This window comes from Mustela putorius, unplaced genomic scaffold, assembly GCF_011764305.1.
Source record: "Mustela putorius furo isolate JIRA1106 unplaced genomic scaffold, ASM1176430v1.1 tig00000785_pilon_pilon_pilon, whole genome shotgun sequence".
NCBI classification, from domain to species: Eukaryota; Metazoa; Chordata; class Mammalia; order Carnivora; family Mustelidae; genus Mustela; species Mustela putorius.
Window position 1 is genome coordinate 110,639 of NW_025421480.1, and position 23,702 is coordinate 134,340.

Below are 23,702 nucleotides of genomic sequence, written 5' to 3' on the forward strand. Positions count from 1 at the left end.
GATCTTGAGATCTGACCTGAGCCGAATCAAGAGTTGGATGCTTACTGAGCCCCCCAGGAGCCCCCAGCCTTCTCATTGTCTGACTGTCACATGTGCTTGGTGTTTACTTGATTTGTGATCCGTGGCAGACTGGGCTTGAAGATGAAACTGCAGTTGCCAGAGTGGAACGTGTGAAACAGGAAAAAGTCATTTTCCAGGAACACTTTGCCAAAGTTGCTGTAGAAGCAGCAAAGTGGTTGTCTCTACAGGTATGGACTGCATTTCAGATAAGAGAAATTCTCCCCTCCTTACTGGTAAAAGGAAAATAAAAACTAGTATGGCTTCTGGTCTCATATTGACTGTCACAATATAATCAAATCGATCTATATATGTAAAAGTCTCCTGTTTTACAGTAGCTGCTCTTCTAAAAAATCCTGTTTCTTCCTGAAAGGTTATCAACCATAGAACAGAGGTGGGACTACAAAAATACAATAGATTTTCTCTTTCAGTGTGACTTTGAACTGTTTATAGTAACCTTCGGGAAAGTTCCGTATCTGGATCAGTGAAGATATAAATGTAGTTTGAGAGCCACTGAAGAAAACCAGTGAACTCACCTTCCAAAATGTTTCGGTTGATCCTTGCTTCATTCATCAGATCGGCCTAAATAACTTCTGGCAGTATCTAGAAATCACGTCTACCTATTAAATGGCAGAAATCTGATACTGGTATATAGTAAATCTATATACTGGTATATAGAAATCTGATACGACTAAGGATATTCAAAATATTGTTTTGAGCACTGTTTAGAATAGCAATTTGAGAGAGGAACAATGTTCTTGTGAGTTGTAGTTACAATTCTTATGTAAAGAAAGTACGTCTATGTGAATAACTTGTTTTCAAGACATATTTTACTTTATAGATTTCAGGCCTAAAAACTACATAGCTTTGCTCTAAAGAAGCCTTCAAGAATTTATGACCTTCCTTAGTTAGACTGTGATGACATTAGACATCTTGGTCCCGATCCCCACCCAGGTGCAGTGATGTTAGAAAGTCTGACGACTTCCTGAATTGGGTTGAAAAGCATCTGAAAGACCACAGCATGTAGCATTAAAAAGTAAACCAGAACCATTTAGAAAACCCATACCTTGAGCTTTTTTTGTCAGGACGAGATCTTTCCAAAGAACACTCTCTGGAAATTACCCAACCAAGGCAGCATTCCCAGTGTCCTTGAGCCCTAATGGTAGTAGCACCCTGAATTGCTGTGACAAACCAGAAACGCTTTCCGGTGTTTTTCTAGGTGATACAGGGATGGTGGCTCCCTCCTACTCTTGTGAGCCAATGAGAACATAAAATTTCTGTTTTTGAAGTCCCAAAAGAAAGCTCTTTATCATCTTGGGAATGGGTATCATGGCATGACTTACCCCCTCTTGTTCTCATTTGCCAGCCTGATGCAAAGAGAGCCCGTCGGGAGTTCCCCTTGGAAGAAGAGTACAGGTCAGCGCTGCAGGCAGCATCAGGGGCCTTGGAGGCAGTAGAGTCCTTACTCCAGAAGGCTCCGGCTCCAGACTGGCTTCCACAGAAGATGGAGATGCTCCAGGAAAGGCTTGACGAGCTGAGACGACGCATACTCTAGGCTAACTCTCGGATGGACCGGACCGTGTCACCAGACAGCCGGGTACGATTTCCACCATCCTACGCTGTGCTCCGTAGGTGAATGTCCTGACGTAACTATGCCTGCATTTTCTAACACACATAAAATAACTTTTGTAAAGCTGAATCTAGTGAAAAATAGTCTTTATTGGACATTTAGAGAACAGGTGGTGGGGGAGATTTCTCAGGAAGAACTTTGGTACAAGGTAATCTGTGTGGCCCAGTCGGGGACCGCCCGGGTACCCACAGGGCCACAGACACTGCAGCTGTCGACAAATAAATAAGCTGCCTAAGAAAACTGCAGTAATTTCAGATCATTTATATATACTTTACAGCTAAAACTTTTTCAGTAAGTTGTATTTCATAATAAAGCTTACTCTTCTGACAAAGAAATGGCACAAAATTAAGCTAATCAGCTGGAATTTTTGTGTTTATTTTCTTCTGGAATCGTCCTGGAAAAAAGCAGTAACTTCAGCCTTTCCGCAGCTACCTGCTCTTCACAGAAACTGGCCTCAGTCAGACGCACACGGGCTCCTCCTCCACGAACCCAGCGCCGCATCTCTCCGCGGGGCGCCAGCCACCACTCGGGGGGCTCGAGCTTCAGTCGGCACAGACGGCAGAAACGGAGGCTTTTGGGTTTTCTTGTCTGCAGAGCCCACTTTGAGGTATTAGTTTGATTTTTTTTTTTTTTTTTTTTTTTTTTAAGGAAATCCTTTTCCCTAAAGTTCCACCCGTTGTCACCAGTTATTATCTTCCCAGTTCAGCTCCCCTTCGTCTCCCCAGCCTGCAGACTCTCCCTGCAGCGAGATAAAGCAAACCAAGGGCAGGCTGCTGAGACCAGTCTTTCTGAATGTAAAGGGGCCTAACCCTAACCCTGCACTAGGCAAAGGAACTTCCCTCAGCAGGACGCTGAAGAGGAGGAGGATTACTTTGGTTCCAGATTAGGAAACCAGAGCACTGGAAACCCAACTTCCCAGGGACCATATAAGTACAGTCTGGTGACACCCTATTCTCGATTTAACCTCTTTTTAAATAAAAAGGTTGTAATAGTAACCAGTGGCCCCCCTAACCAGTCTAAGCATTGCAGTTCTTTCTGGGGAGGGAAAGACACCGTTTACAGGAAGCGACCGCAGTCACCGAGGGCCGCAGCCCTCACTGCAAGCCACTGTGCGTGGGCGCGTCTGGTACCGACGAGACCGGCCGCTGATACGCGCAAGGGAACCCCTGGAACCAGCGGCCCGACTTACTAAGCCTCACCTCAGTCATCTCTGCTGCAGCAAATTTCGAGGAAAACTGCGTCACTGGTGAGACGTCATCCTTGTCAGAAACCATCATTTCTGTCCTCAGTTCAGGCAAAATAAGAAGAGCAGCTGAAGGCTTAATTTCTGGAATCATATCGGCAAACCAGTCCAACTCTGGATCTGGGACTGGCTTCTTTTTTACCTGAATGGTGAACTCTTCTCCTAAACCAAGTTCTGATGAAGCCGTGAGGCGCCTTTCTTGTGACGACACTTTTGGTGGCTTGGTTTGGTCTGGGTCATCCCTGCTTTGTGCAAGACCAGTCTTTTGGGGTAGACTCGGTTTCCAAGGCTCGGACTCTTCAGTGAGTGAAAGCAAAGGAGGAAGAGCCTCCTGTTCCCTAGAGGCACCCGGGGGGACAGCTGGGCCTCCACCTCCCGCGCTAGGCTCAGCATCCAAGCTGCCAGGCTCCAGGTCGTCCCACGCCTCCTCCGCCTGCACGTCAGCGAGCGGGGATGTGGAGGCATCGTAGGATTCTGCAGGACAAACCCGGCTGCTGACAGCTTTGTTTTCAGGCTCCTCAGGCTCGCTCCAGTCAGGCCACTCCTCAGACTTTTTAGAACTTGATGGGAAGTTCTCATGATCTCCTGAGGTATTTTTCACATCTGAGAGTCCATTCATGGGAAATTTAATAGGCTGAGGAAACTGATCACCTGTGGGGACATGTACAGAACCTACTCTCATAAAGTGTTAAGAGCTAGCAGTATATTCAGGAAAAGGTTAACACTTTAGAGCCATGCTTTTTTTTTTTTTTTTTAATTTCTTAGAAATAGACCCAGGTTATTAGATTCTACTTACAAAAGAGATCCCAGCAGAACAGAGCAAGGATGTGATATATGTTATTCAAATACTTAAACTAAACTAACTGGAACATATAATCATTCACTAAATATTCAAACAGACTAATTTTCTATAGACAAATATAGAAATGTTTGAAGCCAGGCAGTGTCAACCCCAAGAAGCGCTGTGTGGTCAAGTAAGTTTGTCTTAACCCAATATACCCTCGTTTTACTTTTTAAATTTTGTTTATTTATTTTGAAAGAGTAAGAATCCTGAGCAGGCTCTATGCTCAGCACAGATCCTAGTGCAGGGCTTGATCTCATGACCTGAGATGAAATCCAGATTAAGATGCTTAACAGACTGAGCCACCCGGGCGCCCCAACATACCCTCTATCTTAAATAAATTTCCTTAAATGCAGTCAAGCTCTTTCTCCCCCCCCCCCCTTTAAAGATTTTATTTATTTATTTGAGAGAGAGAGAAGATGAGAGCGGAGAAGGTCCAAGGGAGAAGAGGACTCTCCCCATGGAGCTGGGAGCCCGATGCGGGACTCGATCCCAGGACTCTGGGATCATGACCTGAGCTGAAGGCAGTTGCTTAACCAACTGAGCCACCCAGGCGCCCAAGGCCCTGGCATCTTATGCAGTGTGTCCGGACTCTGCTACTAACATTTCCCCACACTTAAGCACACAGCTCTTTTTCATGGCATACCTCCTGCCACCTAACACAACTATCATCCTCCGATACAACTGGAAAACGCCGCACTAAAGCATCAGAAGTACCAAAGTAATGTCTGCCAGCTGTCCTCACCAGTTACGAAGAAACGGGAGGTAGGTGCCCTGCAGTCCAGGAAACACAGAGGAGACCCCAGCTGACTACAAACTTGTAAGTGATAACAGAAATCAGCCTCAGTATTCCCCAAAGTGCCCTTAATTTCCAGAACTTAAAACTTGGTACTCAGGAAAACATTCATCTAAACAGTAGAAAAGCTATATAAATGGTATATTTCTACCTGTCTGTAAAAGAGGATTGTAGCAAGCTCGTTGTATGTGCTTCTTGCTGATGGGCATGCTGCCAGAAGAGAGACATTTAGGGAATACGCCAGAGGAGGGGTTCTCCAAGACTGGTGCCATCGGACTCTGCTGGCTACAGATGACGTGTGGGGGAGAATCTGAAGATGAATAAAAACTCCCAAAAATAAAAGGGATAGTAAATTGCTTCTTGGTCAGGGTAGGTGAGCAACAATTAAGGGAAAAGGGTCCATTTAACACAGTTTGAAAAAATAGGTTGTAGGGAGAGAGCATCTTCCAGTATCGGGAGAAACACACCGGTTACACAGTGGACTGCCTGTCGTCAACGTGTTTCAGGGCAGGCTGAGTATCTACGTGATGTTAAGGGACTCGAAAGGATTCAAGCATTAGGTGAGGAGTTTTACAAAACTTAATGGCCTTTGAACATTTTGGCAATTTAAAATCATAATTGATTCTACTTTAAAAAAAAAAAGTCTAAGAGTACAGCACACCAATGTGAATGTACTTAATGCCAAACATTGTACAGTTAAAAATGGTTAAAATGGATTTAAAGTAATTAACAACATCCTAAAATAATCACTTTACTACTTTGGTGTTTACTTTTCTAATCTTAAAAAAGATCCACGTGTATTTGTAAACATCAATGTGTTTTAACTTGACATGATATTGTAAACCTTTTTTGGTCTTAGGTTTGAATTTGAAATGTGTGGTGGGAAATTTTAAAATACGTTTTCTGTATACTGTAGAATCTGTATGTCCCCACACGCAAATAGGCATTTTATCCGTTACATATGATTAAAATGTAATAAAATGGGAAAAAAATGGTTAAAATGGTAAATGTTATGTCATGGTAGACATTTAATCCCAGCTAGGGTGGGGTGGGACTGTTTAAAAAAAATATATTGTCTTTAACAGTTTACCAGAAAGTTCATAATCAACTGTGGGCACTGGTCAAAAGAATTAACAGCAAAATTTTTGGCTTAATACTTCCTCTGCCCTGGGTACATCATCACAAGCCTTGCCTGTCCTCCAGGGCCTACCAGTGGTTCTTACCCAGTGTCCCCTTCTGCAACGCTCTTCCACGCAGACGGACTTCCCTGAGGTACCCTTTTCATAAACCTCAGTATTATCCCATATTGTCTGACCAGATAGGTAAAGTGCGGAAGAACAGAAGGAGAGAAAAGTCCAAGGATCCCCTCCTATACACGTGCCCCCTCCCCAGCATTCTCCCAAGTCCCTGCAAGAAGGGCCTCTCCTAACTGGGAGCTGGGAACGCAGGCTGCCGCCGCAGCTCAACCACCGTCTTGGAGAAAGAGCTTACCTAATTGAGAAGCCAGTGGGAAGAGACCTTGATCTGTCTTATTAAGTCTTCCAGAAAGTTTAGTAAAAATTGTTACTCCTGCTTTGGTGCCCTTTGGTTTCTTACAGAGGTTACGGGCCAACAGTATATAAAACGTCCAGAAAATGCAGAAAATAGGAAACAGCAGTAAATACAACAGGTATGAGGAGTGGGGACTCCTGCCAACTTGGCACGCAAAGCCGCCCTCTGGGAGGGACTCCCGAGTCTTATCTTAAAACTGCACACACCGTCCCCATACTCCTCTGCTATGAAAGGTAAATACATCTCTCATCTGCTGTTTGGGGACACACAGACTCCACTCACTCAAGGTGTACGAACACGTCGCGCTTGGAGAGGAGGGAGCAGCCGCTTCATCACCCTCTTCAAGTTCCTGACACTGACTTCAGCCCCAAGAAGAGTTGGACCCATCAGAACTGCAGGACACCAGTATTGCTTTACAGATTCTCCTGGCATCAAAATTCAGGAAAATTCAGTTCTTTTCCACTGTGACAGTTTCTGTGCACTATCGTATTCACTATCCATGAGAACTGACTGAGATCTGCACTTCTTAACAAGGTCACCGTCCTAGTCAGGGTTAAACCAAGGAGCAAAGAAGCAATCATGCTGATATAAAATTCTTACTCTTGACTTTTATAGCCTACAAAGACCAGAAATTACTGCTCCGTCCCATATAACATCCAATGGGAACAAGCCAGAAATAAGGATTTCTTGAAGTATCTAAAAATCAACAGCTTTTTACCTAAAAGGCCATCAACATCAGAAGAACTTAAACATCTAGTGTTACAAGCTGCTACAACCTTTTTAGCCGGTGACAGACAGTATCTATTAAAATTTCAAATACATACCCTTTGACCCAACAGGTCTACTTCTGGGACTTTATCCTCTAGCAATAAAAGCCAGACTACATGAAGATACAGGACATAGAAGACATCAATTGCAGCAATTAATAATCCAGAAATGAAAGCAATATCCATCAACAGGGAAGTCACAATGAATTATATTCAATGAAATATTAGGCAGCTGTCAAAAAAGCTGCCATTTCTACGTACTGACCTGGAGACCAGTCCCTGATAAGCTACTACACAAAAAAATTATGTTGTAAAATTGCGTATCTTCATTGTTTTGTTAAAAAATCCTATACATGGACATGTGTGTATTAACATACATCTGTGTGTGTGTGTGTAACAAAAGGGAAGAAAAGATTCCCACTAAACTATTAAAACTGGTTACCTTACACACCCAGAAGGAATTGGGTTTCTTTACCATTCTCTCTCATTTGATGGAAGACAACCCACCTGCATTATTTGTATAATGTTAAAAATCTTATTAAACATTTAAAATAAAAAGCTATACTTTTTAATCATTCTTACCTTCTGGGGAAAGGTCGACCGTTTTAGTAAAACTTGGGGCAGTGCGTTTGAAGATCTTGGTTCTTTCTCCTCCCACAACCACCTCTGGTCCAAGTAGAGACACCAGCACTGCCAGGCTGTGAAGAGTAATGGCCACAATGGAATCGCTGGTATCACGCAAGCCCAGTAACACCTAGGAGCAAATCAGGTAGTAAGTGTACACAGCCATGTTGCCAGCCTTTCTCCCCATAAACGAGCAGCTGGGCTGCAGTCAGAATAGCTCAGATGTCTTTGTTTCTTACATTGTTGTCTGAGGTCAGTAGCTCTCAAACTGTATCAAAACCCAGTATTTTCCCCTCCTAAATAATCACGGACTGATACATTGTTAAAAATACAACAACAAAAATAAATACATTGGAAATAACAAAATTACTGTTAAACTACTATAAAAGGTTCTAGACTTGTCCAGGATGTGGGTCAGCTCCTGCCCCAGGACCAAAGGCAACTGGGCACTCCGGAGATCTCCGCTGTTAAACGCCAGCAGCACTGAGTATTCCGAGGAGACAGCCCAGCAACGACTCATGGGGACTGACCCTGCTTCATGTCAGATCAGCTGAGAAAGGGTTCAGGGTAGAAGAGCTGTAGAGGACTCCAAATTCTTAAAGAATCGAAATACTCCAATCAAAAGACAGAGTGACAAGAGCCTATACCCGTGGCAAACAGGCTAACTGCAGACATGTAGTCTGACCACTGGCCCTAACTACCAGTGAGCCCACAGCAGTCAAAGTGTGTCACTGGAGCGGCCTGCGCTGAAGGCAAACGTGGCTCGGCCAGAACAGCAGGGTACACAAAGCACACTGGAGTGCCTGCTACAGATGACCTGGCAGGGAAGGCATTGCCGGGCACCACAGGACTGCTTCCACACAAGGCCACTACGTTCAAGATGTAGCTGACTTCCCTAATACATAGAAACAGAGACAAAATGAAGAGCAAAGGATTATGCCCCAAATGAAACAACAAAACAACAAAAGAGCTAAGTGAAATGGAGATAAGCAAAATGCCTTATTCTTTTTTTTTTTTTTTTAAGATTTTATTTATTTATTTGACAGAGAGAGATGACAGGCAGAGAGGCAGGCAGAGAGAGGAGGAAGCAGGCTCCCTGCCGAGCAGAGAGCCCGATGCGGGACCGATCCCAGGACTCTGAGATCATGACCTGAGCCGAAGGCAGTGGCTTAACCCACTGAGCCACCCAGGCACCCCCAAAATGCCTTATTCTAAGTAACTGCCATAAAGATACTCACTGGACTTGAGAAAAGAATGGATGAACTCAGAATTTCAACAAAGGTAGAAAATACAAAAAAGAATCCATCACAGGTGAATAATCAAATAACTGAAATAAAAAATATACTAGCAGAAATATCGGTTGACTAGCAGATGCAAAAGAATGGATCAGCGATCTAGAAGACACGGTAATGGAAAGCACCCAAACTGAAAAGAAAAAGAAAAAAAAATGAGAATAGGTTAAAGGAATTGAGTGACATCATCAAGCACAGTAACACTGGCATTAAGGGAATCCCAGGAGGGGAGAAAAGGAAGCAGAAAACATACGTTAAGAAATAACAGATGAAGATATCCCTAATCCGGGGAAGTCAAGATAACCTGATCAAGAAGCAAACAAGACCCTTAACAACATTAACCTAAGAAGGTCCATGCCAAAACACATTATAATTAAAGTGACAAAAGGTAATGATCAAGAGAATTTTAAAAGCAGCAAAAAAGCAAACAGTCAAGTAAAACCCTGTAAGACTATGAACTGATTTTTCAGCAGAAACTCTGCAGGCCAGGGAGCATGGCGTGACATTCCAAATACTGAAAGGAAAACCCTACAACCAAGAATAATCAACCCAGCAAGGTTATCTTCCAGAATAGGAGAGAGAGAGAGAGAGCTTCCCAGACAACAGTTAAAGGAGTTCGTTACTAATAAACTGGCCTTACAAGAAACATTAAAAGAAATTATCTGAGGGGCACCTGCGTGGCTCAGTTGTTTGGGAGTCTGGCTTCAGCTTGGGTCCTGATCTCTGGGTCCTACAATCCAGCTCCGCATCGGGCTCCCTGCTCAGTGGGGAGTCTGCTTCTCTCTTTCCCTCTCCCTCTGTGTGTATGCCCTCTCTTGCTCTCTCTCTCAAATAAATAAATAAAATCTTAAAAAAAAAAAAAGGAATTATTTGAGTGGAAATTAAAGGACATAATCTACAATAAGAAAATAATGAAAGGAAAAAATTTCACAGGTAAAAGCAAACATGTAGTAAAGGCAGTAGACTAATCACTTTTAGAGCCAATGCAGAAGTTAAAACACAAAATCAATTATGATCTACAAAAACAGCCAAAGAACACATAAAAAAAGATGTAAAATATGACCTGGTATACATAAAAGGGAAGTAAAAATTAAGTTCAAACATGTTCTAAAGAAAGTACTGAAGTGACCACCAACTAATAGAGACTGCTATACACTAAGATTTTATACCTGGACCAGTGGTAACCATAAATCAAACACTTGTAATAGCGACAGAAAAAGTAAGAGAAAGGAATCCAAGCACAACACTAGAAAACAAACTGCAGAGAAGAGACCAAGAAAAGAAAGGAATGGAGAAGAACTAGAAAAACAACAAGAAAACAATTTTAAAATGACAGTGAGTACACATCTATAAACATACTTTAGATATGAACAGACTAAATGCTCTCATCAAAAGGCCCAGGGTGACTAAATAGATGAAAAACAGGACCCCTCAATGTGCAGCCCACAAGAGACTCACTCAGACCTAGAGACATGTACAAACTGAAAGGGAGGGACCAAAAAAGATATTCCATGGAAATGGAAGTGAAGAAAAGCCTAGGTAGCAACAGTTTATATCAGATAAAATTGACTTTAAAACAAAGACTGCAGCAGGAGACAAAGAGGGGGACAACATAATGATAAAAGGATCAATCTAAAAAGAGGACAGAAGATTTATAAATATATATACACCCACCATACAAGGAGCTACAGACACAGAGCAAATATTAACAGACATAGAGAAACTGAGTGACAGTAACTGTAGAGGACTTCAACATCCCACCTACCCAGATGTAAAATCAACAAGGGAACAGTGACTTTGAATGACACATTAGACCAAAGGGACCTAACAGATATATACAGAACAGTTCATCCCAAAACAGCAAAATAAACTTTCTTTTCAGGTGCACATGGGATGTCTTCCAGGACAGATCACATGTTAGGCTGCAAAACAAGTCTCAATAAATTCAGAAGACTGAGATTTACCAATCACAGTGGTATTAAAAACTAGAAACCAATTACAAGAAGAAAACCAGGAAATTCACAAATACATAGAGTTTAAACATGCTACTGAACAACCCATGGGTCAAAGAAGAAATCAAAGGAGAAAACAAAAAACCTTAGGAGATAAATGAAAATGGAAAACAACATACCAGAGTTTATGCAATGCAGCCAAAGCAGTTTTAGGAGGAGAATTTACTGTGATATACAAATGCCTACCTCATGAAACAAACAAAATCTCAAACATTAACTTTATACCTTAAAGAACTAGAAAAAAAATAAGTGAAAATGAAAAAGAAAACAAAAAATTCAGAACTAAGAACTGGTTCTTTGAAAACAAACAAAATGGACAAATCTCAGCTGAACACCTCAAGAAAAAAAAGGACACAAATAAAACCAGAAATGGAAGAGATGTTACAACTGATACCACAGAAATACAAAGGATCATAAGAGACTACTCATGAATAATTAGATGCCAACAAATTAGGCAAATAGAAGAAATAGATAAATTGCCAAAATATACAGCCTACTAAGACTGAATCATAAAGGAACAGAAAATCTGAACAGGCTGATTTTTGGTAAGGAGACCACATCATCCAAAAACTCCGGAAGAACAAAAGTTCAGGACCAGATGGTTTCACCAGTGAGTCACACCGAACACTCAGAGAAGAAATAATACCAAACACTAAATTGAAAAGATGCCTTCACACCATGCTTCCTGCAATGCTATTTATAATAGCCAAGACAGGGAACAACCTGTGTCCATCAACAGACAAACGGTAAGATGCGGCGTCTAGGATGCCTGCTCAGCCACGACGGAAGAGGAGGTCACGCCATTTGAGACCACATGGATGGACCTAGCGGGGGTTATGCTAAGGGAAGTGAGGCAGACTAAGAAAGCCTAACCCCACATGGATTTCACTCAGCAGGAGCCTGCTGCGCCCTCTCCCTCCTGCTCCCCCTGCTTGAACTCTCTGTCAAATAAATAAAATCTTTAAAAATAAATGAAGTAAATAAGAAACAAAACACACACACAAATGAATAAGGAAACAAAAAGCAGAATCAGACCTGTAAATACAGAGAACTGATGGTTGCCAGGGGGAGGGACTACAAGGGTGAGGACAGCGGAGGAAGAGGAGGGGGAGACAGGCTTCCGATCGCAGTGTGAGTCCGTCCCAGAAAACACGTGCACAGCGGCAGTACAGTGACGTGGCCGTGGCAACGTGCCAGGACAAATGAGCCACTGTCTCACACCTATCTGAGTGGCTTCCGTCCCAGAGACCAGCAGTAACAAGGATGTGAGCACGTGGAGAAGAGGGAACGCTGGTGCACCACCGCTCGAGGGGTAACTGGGGCAGCCACTGTGGAAAAGCAGGGAGGTTCCTCAAAAAGTCAGGAAGAAAAAAAAAGAATTACCATACAATCTACCAATTCCACTTCTCGGAATTTATCCAAGGAAAGCACTAATTTACACTGTAGCATACACCGCAGCATTACTTACAGCACCGGAGCTATGGTCACCAAGTGTCCATCAACGGACGGAGGAATAAGGCAAATGTGATTTGACACATGTGCGCGCACACGCACACACACGAATATCACTGAGCCATGCAAGAGATGAAACCTGCCATCGGCGACAACCTGGATCGACTCAGCACATCTTGCTGAGTGAAGTGAGAGACAAACCCTATAGGATCTCACTTACGTGTGGAATCTAAAAAAAGCCAAAACGGGCACCCGGCTGGCTCAGGCAGTGGAGAGCGAGACTCCTGACATCGGGGCTGTGGGTGCGATTGCTATGCTGGGCGTGGAGATTACTTAATAAAGATTGTATTTATACATCTGAGAGACAGCGAGCAGGAGAAGCAGGCAGAGGGAGAGGGAGAAGCAGGCCCCCTGCTAAGCAGGGGCCCAACACCGGGCTCGGTCCCAGGGGCCTGAAATGAGGACCTGAGCGGAAGGGCAGACGCTCAACCATCTGAGCCGCCCAGGCGCCCTCCCCAAACTAAAATATCTTTAGAAATGAAAATAACAAAGCAAGCTCATAGAACAGACCGGTGGTACCAGAGATGGGAAAGAGGATGGTGAGGAGGGGCCAAAAGGTACAAATTTCCAGTTATAAAATAAGTCAGTCAGGGGTCCCTGGGTGACTCAGTCGGTCAAGTGTCTGACTCTCGGTTTCGGCTCAGGTCATGATCTCAGGGTCATGAGATCCAGCCCCGGGTCAGGCTCCAGGCTCAGCACAGGGTCTGCTAAAGTTTCTCTCTCCCTCTGCCCCTCCTTGCACTCACTCTCTTTCTCTCAAATCTAAAAAACAAAAGGCCATGGGGATGTAACATACAGCATAGTGACTATCACTAATACTACTCTATGGCATAAAGTTGCTAAGAACATAAATCTTACAAGTTCTCATCAAAGGAAGAATTCAGTAAACTACATATGGTTACAGATGAACAAGTCTCACTGTGATGACTGTTTCACAATATACACAACTACTGAATCATGTGGTACACCTCAAACAGCTTATATGTTTATTATATCTCAATTAAAAACCCGTTTTACATGTTCACTCTCCTTATCTGTACGTGCGTAACTACAGGACCAGAAACAGTTGAGGGACAGAGCATACTTAGAACCCCTCGTCTCCGTCCCTCGTGCTTATGTCCCCAACCCCTGCCCCTCGTCCCAGCTTTACACACACAAAGGACAGGACTTGGAACACTTGTCTTTACATCTGATGCACAGAACACCTGCCCCAAATGGAGCCAGCTGTGACCTCCGTCCGGCACGAACTGGAATGTGGAGAGACCAGTTAGCTCTGTGGCTTGCTAAAAGGAGCACAATAAACTGGGAAACCACGGGGACAGCCACGGGGACAACCATGCTGGCCACGTGTACATCGAACACTGAAAGCCCGTCTTTGGGAACTCACAGTGGGACAGATAAATGGAGAAAGGAAAGAATTTAGACCGTCTGGCTGAGTCCCAGCGGCACGTGGTCTCCATGTGACATCCTTCTAGCCAAGTCTCTTTTGGCTTTAGCTTGTCTGAGTGGGTTTCGGTCACTCGCACCCGGAAGAAACTACTAAGATAGTCACGTGCAGCCTTCAGGAGATGCTTTGCTCTGAACCAGCAGAGTCATGTGCGCAGGCGGGGGGCGAGCAAAGCCACCCGCGCCAGCCAGATTCAGGCCCAGGGTAACCGGCCTCCCCAGGGGTGACAGCCTGGCCTCCTGGGTGCCAGGAACTCTGGGTTCTGGTCCCAGCTCCTCTAGGAATTCTCATTATGACTTGACCCATCATTTAATTTTCTGGTCTGGCTTCCTCACTTATCTAAGATCAAGATTTGCAACAAGACTCAGTAAGAGAACGTCAGGCCCAATGCTCACGAATCAGGCACTTTCTCAAAACAAAGCTGTACAAATAAGCTACAGTGTGTTTTTTTGCAAATGATTAGAATTTCAATGCTAGGGCACTCGGCAATTGTAACACAACAATCCTCCCCGGCCACAAATCTGAGAGTCCTCCTCAAACCTCGCCTCTCAGAGCAGCTGAGTCCCGCCTGTCCACCGCCCCTGTGTCCCTCTCCCTCGGCCGGCACCACGCACCCGCCCCAGACTTCTGTGGCCTTCTTGCTGGGCGATCAGCTGCCCACCTGACCTCCTTTTCACTACCTCACCTTCCACACCGCTACCAAAGTGAGCTTCCCAGCGCATAAATACCGGCCATGTGGGGCACCTGGTGGCTCAGTCGAGCGTCGGACTCTTGGCTTTGGCTCCGGTCGTGTCCCCGCAGCTGCGCGAGCGATCCCCGTGTCGTGCTCCCTGCGCTCGGTGCGGAGTTGGCTTCGGAGTCTTTCCCCCTGTCCCACCCCACTCGCACTTTCGCGCTCTAGAGTAACAGAATATACTTTTTCACAAATTGGCCAAGTCATTCCCCTACAGAGGAGGCCTTCACTGTCTGCACACACTGAGCACGGACACGGTCTTTGAGCTCGGCTCAGAGCCAACTCTGAGACGTAGGAGAACTGCATTTCGGAGACCGAGTACTTCATCCCTCTTCGGCATTTTCAGACACCACAGCACCAGGGTAGCGGCGACTGCTGCAGACGTAAACACAACGTGCGGTGTGGCGGCCGCCTGGCCCTAAAGCCAGTCCTCCCAGTGTGGTCCCCAGTGGCCGTGCGCTGTCAGCCAGCACCTACCGAACCTGGGCTGACTCGCACAACCCACTGGAACCAGGAGAATGGAACAGAAGTGACACTGTCCATTCCTAACCTGTGCCTTGGGAGAGCTGCCCTGGCGCTTCCAGTAGCCCAGGGCAGCCATGTAAGAAGTTCACGGACACTGTCAGAGATGTGGCGAAGGGGAACAGAGGCCCTGCCACATCCCAAGATTATGTGGAAAGGGAGGCCCCGCTAAGCCCAGCCTTTCAGCCATCCCTTCCGAGGTGCCAGGGGACTGCTCCTCAGCTGACCTCGTGTGCGACAGAACCCCCAAACTGAGCCCTGTCAATCCAAAGATCTGTGAGGCCAAAATGGCTACTGATTTAAGGCACTAAGTTTTGGGGGAGCCCCAGCAACAGAAAACAAACATCTCTCTGTCCCACCTCCTAGCTCCTTGAAAGCAAAGTGTTATACACCTCTACGGCCCCAGGACCCGAGACCTGGCATAAAAACAGGCCTTAGGAATCATTTCAAATACATTAATCTCATAGGAAAACAAATTATTTTAAAGCTCCTACAGGCTGACAAAAAGTTTTAAATCTTTTAAAACCTTGTGCTGAGCTCAATATTGTCTCCTAAATATTCATGTCCACCCAAAATGTGACCTTAAAATGATGTTGCACTGGTTAGAGTGAGTCCCAAATCCAATGACCTGTATCTTTTTAAAAAGGTCAAGTGAAGGGACACCCAGGTGGCTCAGTGGGTTAGGCCTCTGCCTTCAGCTCAGGTCACGATCCCAGGGTCCTGGGATGGAGCCCCACACTGGGCTCCCTGCTTGGTGGGGAGCCTGCTTCTCCCTCTGCTGGCCGCTCCCCCTGCTTATGCGCATGCGCGCGCTCTCTCTCTCTCTCTCTGGCAAAGAAATCTTTAAAAAAAAAAAAAAAAGGCCAAGTGAAGACACAGGGGAAAAGGACAACCGAGGCAGACTGGCGTGACAGTTCCAGGCCAAGACACACCGAGGACGGCCAGGAGCTACCAGGAAGCAGGGCAGCCGGCATGGAAGGCTTCTCCCCTAGAGCTTCCAGAGAAAGCACGGACCCGCAGACACCATGACCTCAGACTTCTAGCCTCCAGAACCGAAAGAGAATGGATTTCTATTGTGGTATTTGCTCTCCGAGACCCAGCGCCAACAGCACAAACCTGAGCCCCGGGCAGGGGTCGTTACCAGGTCCCCAGCGGCTGATAAACCAGCTGGAAGGCTCGGGTCCGAGTCATCTCACGCTCCTGTGATGACTTAATTATTTTATGGTATTTAATTATAGACACTTAACTATGTCTGTCACAAAACATCCACAAAGGATTCCTATTCCTTTTCCCCAAAGATTAAGCAAAGCAGAATCCGTTTTCCCAGGTTAAGACCAAATACGCTAGTTTAGTCCACGTGCCTGTGTGAGCGGAGTGGAAATGCGACTCCGCTCAGCCCCTGCTACCCCGCGGCTTTCACGCCCGCCGCCGCCTCCAGCCTCCTGAGCGAGGGTCTTCTCACTCCAGGGCCGCCGCCTCCCCCCAGCCCCGGCCGCGCCCTCCACACCGAGCACCTCTGACCTGCGGCAGGATGACTTTCTTCAGCTGCTCCTGGGTGAAGTGCCCCACGTAGGCCTCCAGGTGGGACAGCAGCACCATCCGCACGTGCTCCTCGTGCACCTCGAACAGCCGCAGCAGCACCGGGATCACCCGCGACCGGAACAGGGCCGGCGACAGCAGACGAGACGGCTCCCCCGGCGCACTGTCTACCCCCGTCAGAGGCAGTTACGGAGGAAAAGGCAGACTGTCACTTCCGGGAAAGGAGCCCAAAGAATTTACTAACCGAGCCCAGGAGTCGCCCCACGCTCTCAGTACTCTTCCGAAGGAATTCTCAGGCCCAAACCAAAGGAAACATTTTTGGTTGCCCCAAATCACTCAGGCTCAGTTTTCTCAAACACACTGTACTTGTAGAAATATTTTTGAGATACAGGATCAGATTCAATTGAACAAAGCAAGCCTGGATTTTCATGGACTCCTGAATCACTAACTATGTACACGCTGGTGTCATCACGGGAATTTCATACACTAGATTAGATCAATAGGGCTGCTTCACTTTCACCTCCCCAATGAGGAGGTGGCAAATGTCGTAGTGGGACTTGATGCTGGGGGTCCTCCCCTCCTGCTCGTTACGGCGGTGGTTACCAGAGACACGCCACCGTCATTCAGGGACCGGTATGAACAAGGGTGGGCAGTCCTGCAGGCCCGTCTGTAAAAGGCTCCCCAGGTGACTCAGAAGCACACCCTGCTGCGTGTCCGACTGAGCAAGAGAACCACAGAGCTACAAAGAAAAAACTCAGGGAATGACAAAGGATATAAGGAAATTCTATGTTGTAAGAGTATTACTTATAATGCTGCTTTGCTGCATCAAGATCTTTTAAGAAAAGAGATTCTGAAAGCACAATTCTGCCTAACATGGAATTCTACAGAGCGACGTTAATCCTCTGCTCTCTAACCTGGTACGCTGCCGTCCGCAGTGCGTATGAAGCTACGGAGGGTCCGAACAACACCCTCATTTCACACTCAGAAAAAACAGAAATTCCAAGTAGGAAAGTTATTTCCAGGCTTTCCAGTCTTCCCACTGGAAACACAAACTAAATGGGTCGCTCCTGGGGAGTCAGAGGCACCGGCCTCACTGTAAATGCACAGTCCCGCGAAGACGGAGCCTTCTCCCGACACCACACGCGTCTCCTCTTCCAGCCGTGCGCGTGCGGGGACCCCGTGCCGGTGTCCCCGGAAGACCTGACTCTCCAGGGGAGGCTCCTTCTCGACCCAGTGGGCGCCGGCAGCCGCTCGGAGTCACAATGGTCACTCGGGCCAACCACTGTTCTCAGAGACAGACCTAACCACCCGCAGGAATCTCCCTCAGCTCAAACAAGGGCTCATCATGCCCAAACTCCTTAATGACCAACCATCCTTTGAAAAACATTCACCTTTTTTGGGGCCGAGCAGATGAGGAAGAAAACTCTTAACAGCCACGGGCTCCGCAAACACCAGCTGATTAAGCAGCAGCGGCACCAACCGCGAGGCTATCAGCTCCTCCGACAGGCCACTGACTCTGTCCAGCAGGAACCTGGGGGCAGAGAAGAGGAGCCTGGGAACCTGGGGGTGACACTTCAGACACAACCCTCTCCGACCTCGGTCCCGGGGTGTGTGGGGGGGGTGGGGAGCACGGGGAATTGTGGCCAGGGAAGGTGAACAGGTGCTGACAAGGATTTTAGGAAAAATGCAGAGGGTGCGAGACAAGGCTGCCGGTGCGCAGACAAGCTCCGACCTGAGCTAGGGAAGGGTTCACCAAACTGCCCCATGTTCACGGCACCGGGGTCCTCTCCCCCAGTAAGCCAGGAGCTTCCTAGCTGATTAAAAGGACTTTCTGCAAATTTAAAAAATGTAGGATATGAAATTGTCTCAAGTTTCCACGGTAAATAAAAATAAAAGCTTTTGTTACTAAACTTCCTAAAATAACACACGTAAGAGCGCGCTGTGAAGAACACACAGGTGTCCGGGCCCCTGGAGGCTCATCGGGTCAGCGGCGGACTCCTGACTTCAGCTCAGGTCACCCTCTGGGGGTCGTGGGACTGATCCCCGTGTTGGGCTCTGGACTTGGGGGACGGGGGTCTGCTGGGATTCTCCCTCTCTCCCTTTGCCCCAAGCCCTACTCCTTCTCTCTCTCAAGTAAGGAAATCTTTAAAACAAGGGGAAAAAAAAAAAGACGTAGGCATTAGGAAGTCATGGGGCAAGCTCCCCCTACAGCATGGCTGGCAGCAGACTGCCTCTCACTGCCCCCAACTGCTGTCACCCCACAGCCCGGCCTCCTTGGGACCGCAGCCTGGACGGCGCCCCGCTCTGCTCCCCAAGCCCTGCTCCCCCAGCCGAAACACCGGCTCGCATCTCTTCCATTCTGAACTCATCCCTCCCGTGTCCACTGCCTTCTCCGGCTACTCTGTGCTCTCTTCTCGGAAGTTCTTGTCTCGCGAGGTTCTGCCCAGAGCCCACTCCCTCGCTCCCGTCCCTGCGGAGCTCACCTGCGGCCTGGCTCCCCTGCCGCCAGCGGCTCCTCCTCAGCGGAGGCCGCTGGTGCCCCCGACTCCTCAGGGACAGGGACTCCCCCCACCTCCCCGCATGTGCCTTTGCCGGGAACACCGGGCTGCGCACATTTTCTGGCCCTCCTGTCCCCATCACTGCTTTGTCGCACTGGTCAGCCACCCCCTTACATGGCTGGGTGGCTGCCCCCCGGGTTACAGTTTGGGCGCTGAGTGTCCCCCAAGCCTCTACTTTCTCTGCAGGCTCCGCGGCCGCCGCCGTCTCTCCGGGGCCAGTGTGGCCAGGTGCCCATGGACATCTATGCCCACAGTCCCCCACACACTGCGCAGGGACCCCTGACCCCACATTGCTCACGTGCCAGCGGCTGGGGCCTCTCCTGCGGGATTCTCTCATGCTCTTGGGGATCTCCAAGGGCTTGCCAATCTGATGGCGGAAGGCCCCCTTCTCTGTGCCTTCACTGTACCCCTGGAGCCTGCCACAGTCTATAGACTGATCCAAGCCCCTGGAAGAGCTCAGGCCGCGCCCTCCACAGACACCAGAGCAAGCCGCCCTGGGAGAGGTAACTGTCTCATGGCCGCTTTCACGGCTTTGATGCATGAAGCCCACTGCTCACCAACAGTGTTACTGGTCCTCACCGCCCCCCACTTTGGGAGGGTGCCCACCTCTCACGCACCCCTGCCTGGGGGTCTGCGCTCCGACAGGACCCAGCTGCTGGCGGTGCCATGCTTGGCTCGCACCGAGCCCTGCCTCTGTGCGTTAGTTCACGCTGTCCTGGGGCACACACCACCTCCTCTGACCACCGCCGCCCTCCCCTCTGGGGTCTCAGGATGCCCCCCGCATCTCATCACTGTTTCCCCCACCAGAACCAACTGTCCATCCCAGGGCCTACCCGAAGGCCAACACGAAGGGTGTTCAACAAGCTTGGTCCGAGAAAGTAAGCGTGGACTCCTCTCTCCAGAACACCCCAAGTGAAAATATGGACTTAATCCAAGTTAAGTGAATTGTAAGCCCTTCACTTTCTGAACTTACTTGAAAAATTCCGTTTTCTCCTCTTCACTCTTCAATGTTAAACTTTTCAAGAAATTCACAACTTCTAGAAAATCATTCCTAAATGCCAAAGAGGAAAAAAAAAATGTGCAGGACAATAGGTTAGTGAAGGCATGTTAAATACTGAAGCCATAAGCACAGACCACACTATGCTAAGGGCCAAGGAAGCGTTCTCCTGTGCCGCTTCGAGGAGAAGCAGTCATGAGACACACGCTCTGAACCAGCCGTGGAGAATCCAGCATTTTAAGAGCAGCAAAGAGATCTGTGAAGAGGATACGTGCTTTGGCGCACACGGTGCGCAAACACACCCTCGCAGACCCGGTGGTTTGAGCGGTCAGAGTCATCTGAGCTTCTGCTGCAACAGGATGTGGTGACATGAACTGTCCTGAGAGCCATGGTATTGGGTGACCAGCACCACCAACAGTGGTCAGATCTCCAGTCTGCTCTGGGGCAGAACTCTGAGGGGCTTGGGCAAAGAGGCATCTCTCGTGCCAGTCACAGGAATCTTCCCCCTGCTCCCGCCCGAAGCAGGGAGGAGGGTGACGGGCAGCAGGCGCACTCTGCTCAGCCCCCAGGCAGCACTGCTCCGGCCCTCCCATCCTGCGGGACGGGGCTGCTGGCCCACCCGCATGCACCCCCCCAGCACGGCTGGCCCCCCGCATCTGCACATCTTACATCAACACCCCTTTCCCTCTGGCTCAGCAGCAGAGAAAAGCACAAATGTCTGTCTAATCCAGTGGGCTCCCACGTAACCAGCAGCTTCAGGAAGAGGGAGCCTGTGTGGGTTTTGGCTTTCTCCTCCATCTCTGCTTCAAATACAATTCTTACTAACAACTCTTACCACCAGTGATGAGATAATCTACTTGCTGTAAAGGATTGTCCTTTGTAGAGATCTTGTATCAAGGTAAATTAAATATTGGTATGAATTATAAGAAAGGACACAGAAATGCCTCTCTAGAAAGACTCTTGTAATGAGAAAGGTTTTGAACAGTTTCTTTGAAATGTAAACAATAAATAAAATTCTAATAACTAGAGTGACACTACCTCTCTGCCCTTTTAAATAACACGGCCTGAGTCCTACCCTAGAGGTCCGTGCCCCCCTCCCAGGATAAAGTCAGCTTTCGCTCCGCTCTGGTTTTCCCCGGGGCTCCAACTGCACACTAGGGTCTTCAGTTTCAAAACAACAGAAGATCGATTTCGCCACTAAAAGTCGCGACTTTGGGCGGTGGAAAGGAAGAGGAGGAGGACACCCGGTCACAACTGGCCTGGAAGAGAGGTTCAAACCATCTCTGAGTCCAGTAACAGGGCTACCGCTCTAGCGTGCCCCCCCCCCTGCGCCTCTGCGCTCCTCTTCCACCGTGTTACTAAACCGAGAAGACAATCTTCTGCCTGAAGAGAAACGAGCTCCTCTCCCCCAACAAGAAAAAATTTCAACAGTAACAAATTCTTATCAACAATAGGACAGCAGCAGAGTCAGCTCCCTGATGGCTGCCAACGGCAGACACGGCCTCGCCTCTGCATCGGCCCAAGTCCTAAGGGCCCTGGGCTGTGGCCTCTAGACTCCAGCCTTCGCCACAGTTCAAATTTCTCAGACTTCCTGTGGTAAGACCCCGAGAGGCAGCCCACCTCTGCCGCCCCACGTGGACGCGATCGAACCTCTCCTGACCACGAGCGGCAAGCACAGGCCAGAGTGTGTGCCCGGGGCCGCCACACCGCACAGCCGGACGCAGGGTCCGAGGGCAGGCCGGCGGTGGGGACAGCCCACCAAGCCCGCCAGGCGCCCTCACCTGAAGAAGTCATGGGACAGTAAGGTGCGGAGCGCTGGCCGACATTTTGGAAGGGGATTCAGCAAGGCTGAGTGCAAGGTCTGTTGCAAGCTGGAGAGAACGTCCGCTGAAACTGAAATCCAGAGCGACAGTTAGTTTCCAATGCCTTCTCCCTGCTTCCAGGACCTCTATAGCTGGAGACTGACGAGAGCAAAAACCAACCTGTAAAAGCCCAAACAAACAAAGGCCTGGCTGTTGCCAAACAGCTTCCTGCTCGCCTGAAGCCAGACTCCGTGGCCGGAGCAGAAAACGCAGCTGCCCATGCAGCCAACACCGCCCCCCTGGGCCTTGCCGTGGAGCCCCTCACCTCCCGGCTGTCCTGTCTGGAGGACAAGCTCAGCCGCGGGAAGGCTGGAGAGGTGGCAGGTCCCTAGGCCTCTCCCACCAGGTTCCTCATCCCCAGAACCCAGCAGGTTGCTGGGACGACTGTGTTTTCTGATCGCCCAAGGACGGCATGTAATTACCACCGGTCCAGACTCAGTGGGGTAGTAAGTTTGGCCCCACGAGAGAGGCCTTAGCCCCGAGGGTATAATTCTCAAGTATTTCTAGGCTGAGATGATTCCGAGCCAGCAGCTGAATGACGCTTGTGACTCCAGAACACTGCAGACACTGGGGGGAGGAACCACATCAGAGCTGCACCGAGCTCGGGCCACGTGTGACCCGGCCAGCAGGGGCCTCCCGGGGCAGGTGCCCCCGCGCCCCCCGCCCGTCAGCAGGCTCCAAGCGGCCACTGGAGCGCTTAAGAGAGAAAAAAACAGCGTGCTCAGGAACCTGGGCTCTCCAGGGCCGCGAAAGAAAAGGCAGTAAGTACATTATACCAAGAAGAAAAAAATCAAAAGGGCTCGGAAAGAATACAGGGATGTTAAGCTTTGGATTCATAAAAAATGTTGAATCCTCCTCTTTCCTTCAGGTCGCTTCACATCAGTCCGCACCAGCGCTCACTTCCGTGGCCGGCCAGGTAAGGAACACAGGCTTCGGCCCGCAAGGACCAATCCCAGTAAGTATCCCGAGAGTGACCGCGGATACCCAGAGTCAGAGCTGAAAGTGGCTCCTACTTAAAAAGCTTTACGTCTGCAAAGTAAAGAAATCAGAGCTTCTTTCAGCAGGGAAACTGCTGTTAAGATCTGCCCTAGACAGGTTATGTGGTGAGCAACAGGTTCCTCCCTGCGATCAAAGCCCGCAGTGCTCTGAACCCACACGGAGCAGGCTGTGAATGATCTTCCTACTTACTCTGTGGATGTAGCAGCACAACCCCGACTCACCCTGTCCGCTTAAGATTGTGAGCAGACTTTCCACCAGGGTCCCAAATGCATAGGCGTCCCGGGCATGTCCGTGTGACTCGGGCAGGGTCGTGAATTCTGAAGACTGAAAGCAGGAAAGATGATTAAAACCAGAGAATCTGCCTTACACACTGGATCTCAGTTTCTCCCTGTCCCATATCTGCATTTATGACACTCCAAGCTAACCTTACGGTACCAGCCACAAGCCTGTAGGCTTCCACAGGATGAGGGAAAGGAATTTATCAAAGACTTAAAAATATCAAACAAGGGCAAAAAGAAAACAAAAGGGCTAAACAGGATATGTCTGTGGCTTTCAAAAATATTTGACTGCAACCCAGATTTTTAAAATTTTATTATTATGATCGTTAGTGGCAGTAGTACATACACATAAGTATAAATACACACATAATGGAAATAAAAGTTTCATAAAACAATACTCAGCCTTACTATCTACAGAACTTAATGAGATTTTCTATTTTAC

The 23,702-nt window shown here is 48.1% G+C and overlaps 2 protein-coding genes across 20 annotated transcripts in view; one reads left to right on the plus strand and one right to left on the minus strand.

Moving 5' to 3' along the window:
• The window catches only part of CUNH1orf112 (chromosome unknown C1orf112 homolog), a 55,215-nt gene extending 47,772 nt beyond the window's left edge, over positions 1 to 7,443 (plus strand). For 2 of the 8 annotated variants that reach the window (XM_045084564.1, XM_045084566.1), the window contains 3 exons: positions 129 to 248; positions 1,424 to 1,654; positions 2,096 to 3,657. In XM_045084564.1, coding sequence (XP_044940499.1) covers positions 129 to 248; positions 1,424 to 1,612 — 309 coding nt within the window. In that variant the 3' untranslated portion in view covers positions 1,613 to 1,654; positions 2,096 to 3,657. Of the gene's footprint in view, positions 1 to 128; positions 249 to 1,423; positions 1,690 to 2,092; positions 3,658 to 6,165 lie in introns of those variants that run through there. The other 6 variants (XR_006607957.1, XR_006607960.1, XR_006607956.1 and 3 more) reach the window with 6 other exon arrangements.
• The window catches only part of SCYL3 (SCY1 like pseudokinase 3), a 43,595-nt gene continuing 21,649 nt past the window's right edge, over positions 1,757 to 23,702 (minus strand). For 6 of the 12 annotated variants that reach the window (XM_045084568.1, XM_045084578.1, XM_045084573.1 and 3 more), the window contains 8 exons: positions 23,204 to 23,306; positions 21,903 to 22,014; positions 20,098 to 20,175; positions 17,958 to 18,097; positions 16,549 to 16,733; positions 7,468 to 7,639; positions 4,719 to 4,877; positions 1,757 to 3,602 (listed from right to left, as the gene is read on the minus strand). In XM_045084568.1, the coding sequence (XP_044940503.1) occupies positions 2,782 to 3,602; positions 4,719 to 4,877; positions 7,468 to 7,639; positions 16,549 to 16,733; positions 17,958 to 18,097; positions 20,098 to 20,175; positions 21,903 to 22,014; positions 23,204 to 23,306 (1,770 nt within the window). In that variant the 3' untranslated portion in view covers positions 1,757 to 2,781. The remainder of the gene's footprint in view (positions 3,603 to 4,718; positions 4,878 to 7,467; positions 7,640 to 16,548; positions 16,734 to 17,957; positions 18,098 to 20,097; positions 20,176 to 21,902; positions 22,015 to 23,203; positions 23,307 to 23,702) is intronic. The other 6 variants (XM_045084574.1, XM_045084572.1, XM_045084577.1 and 3 more) reach the window with 6 other exon arrangements.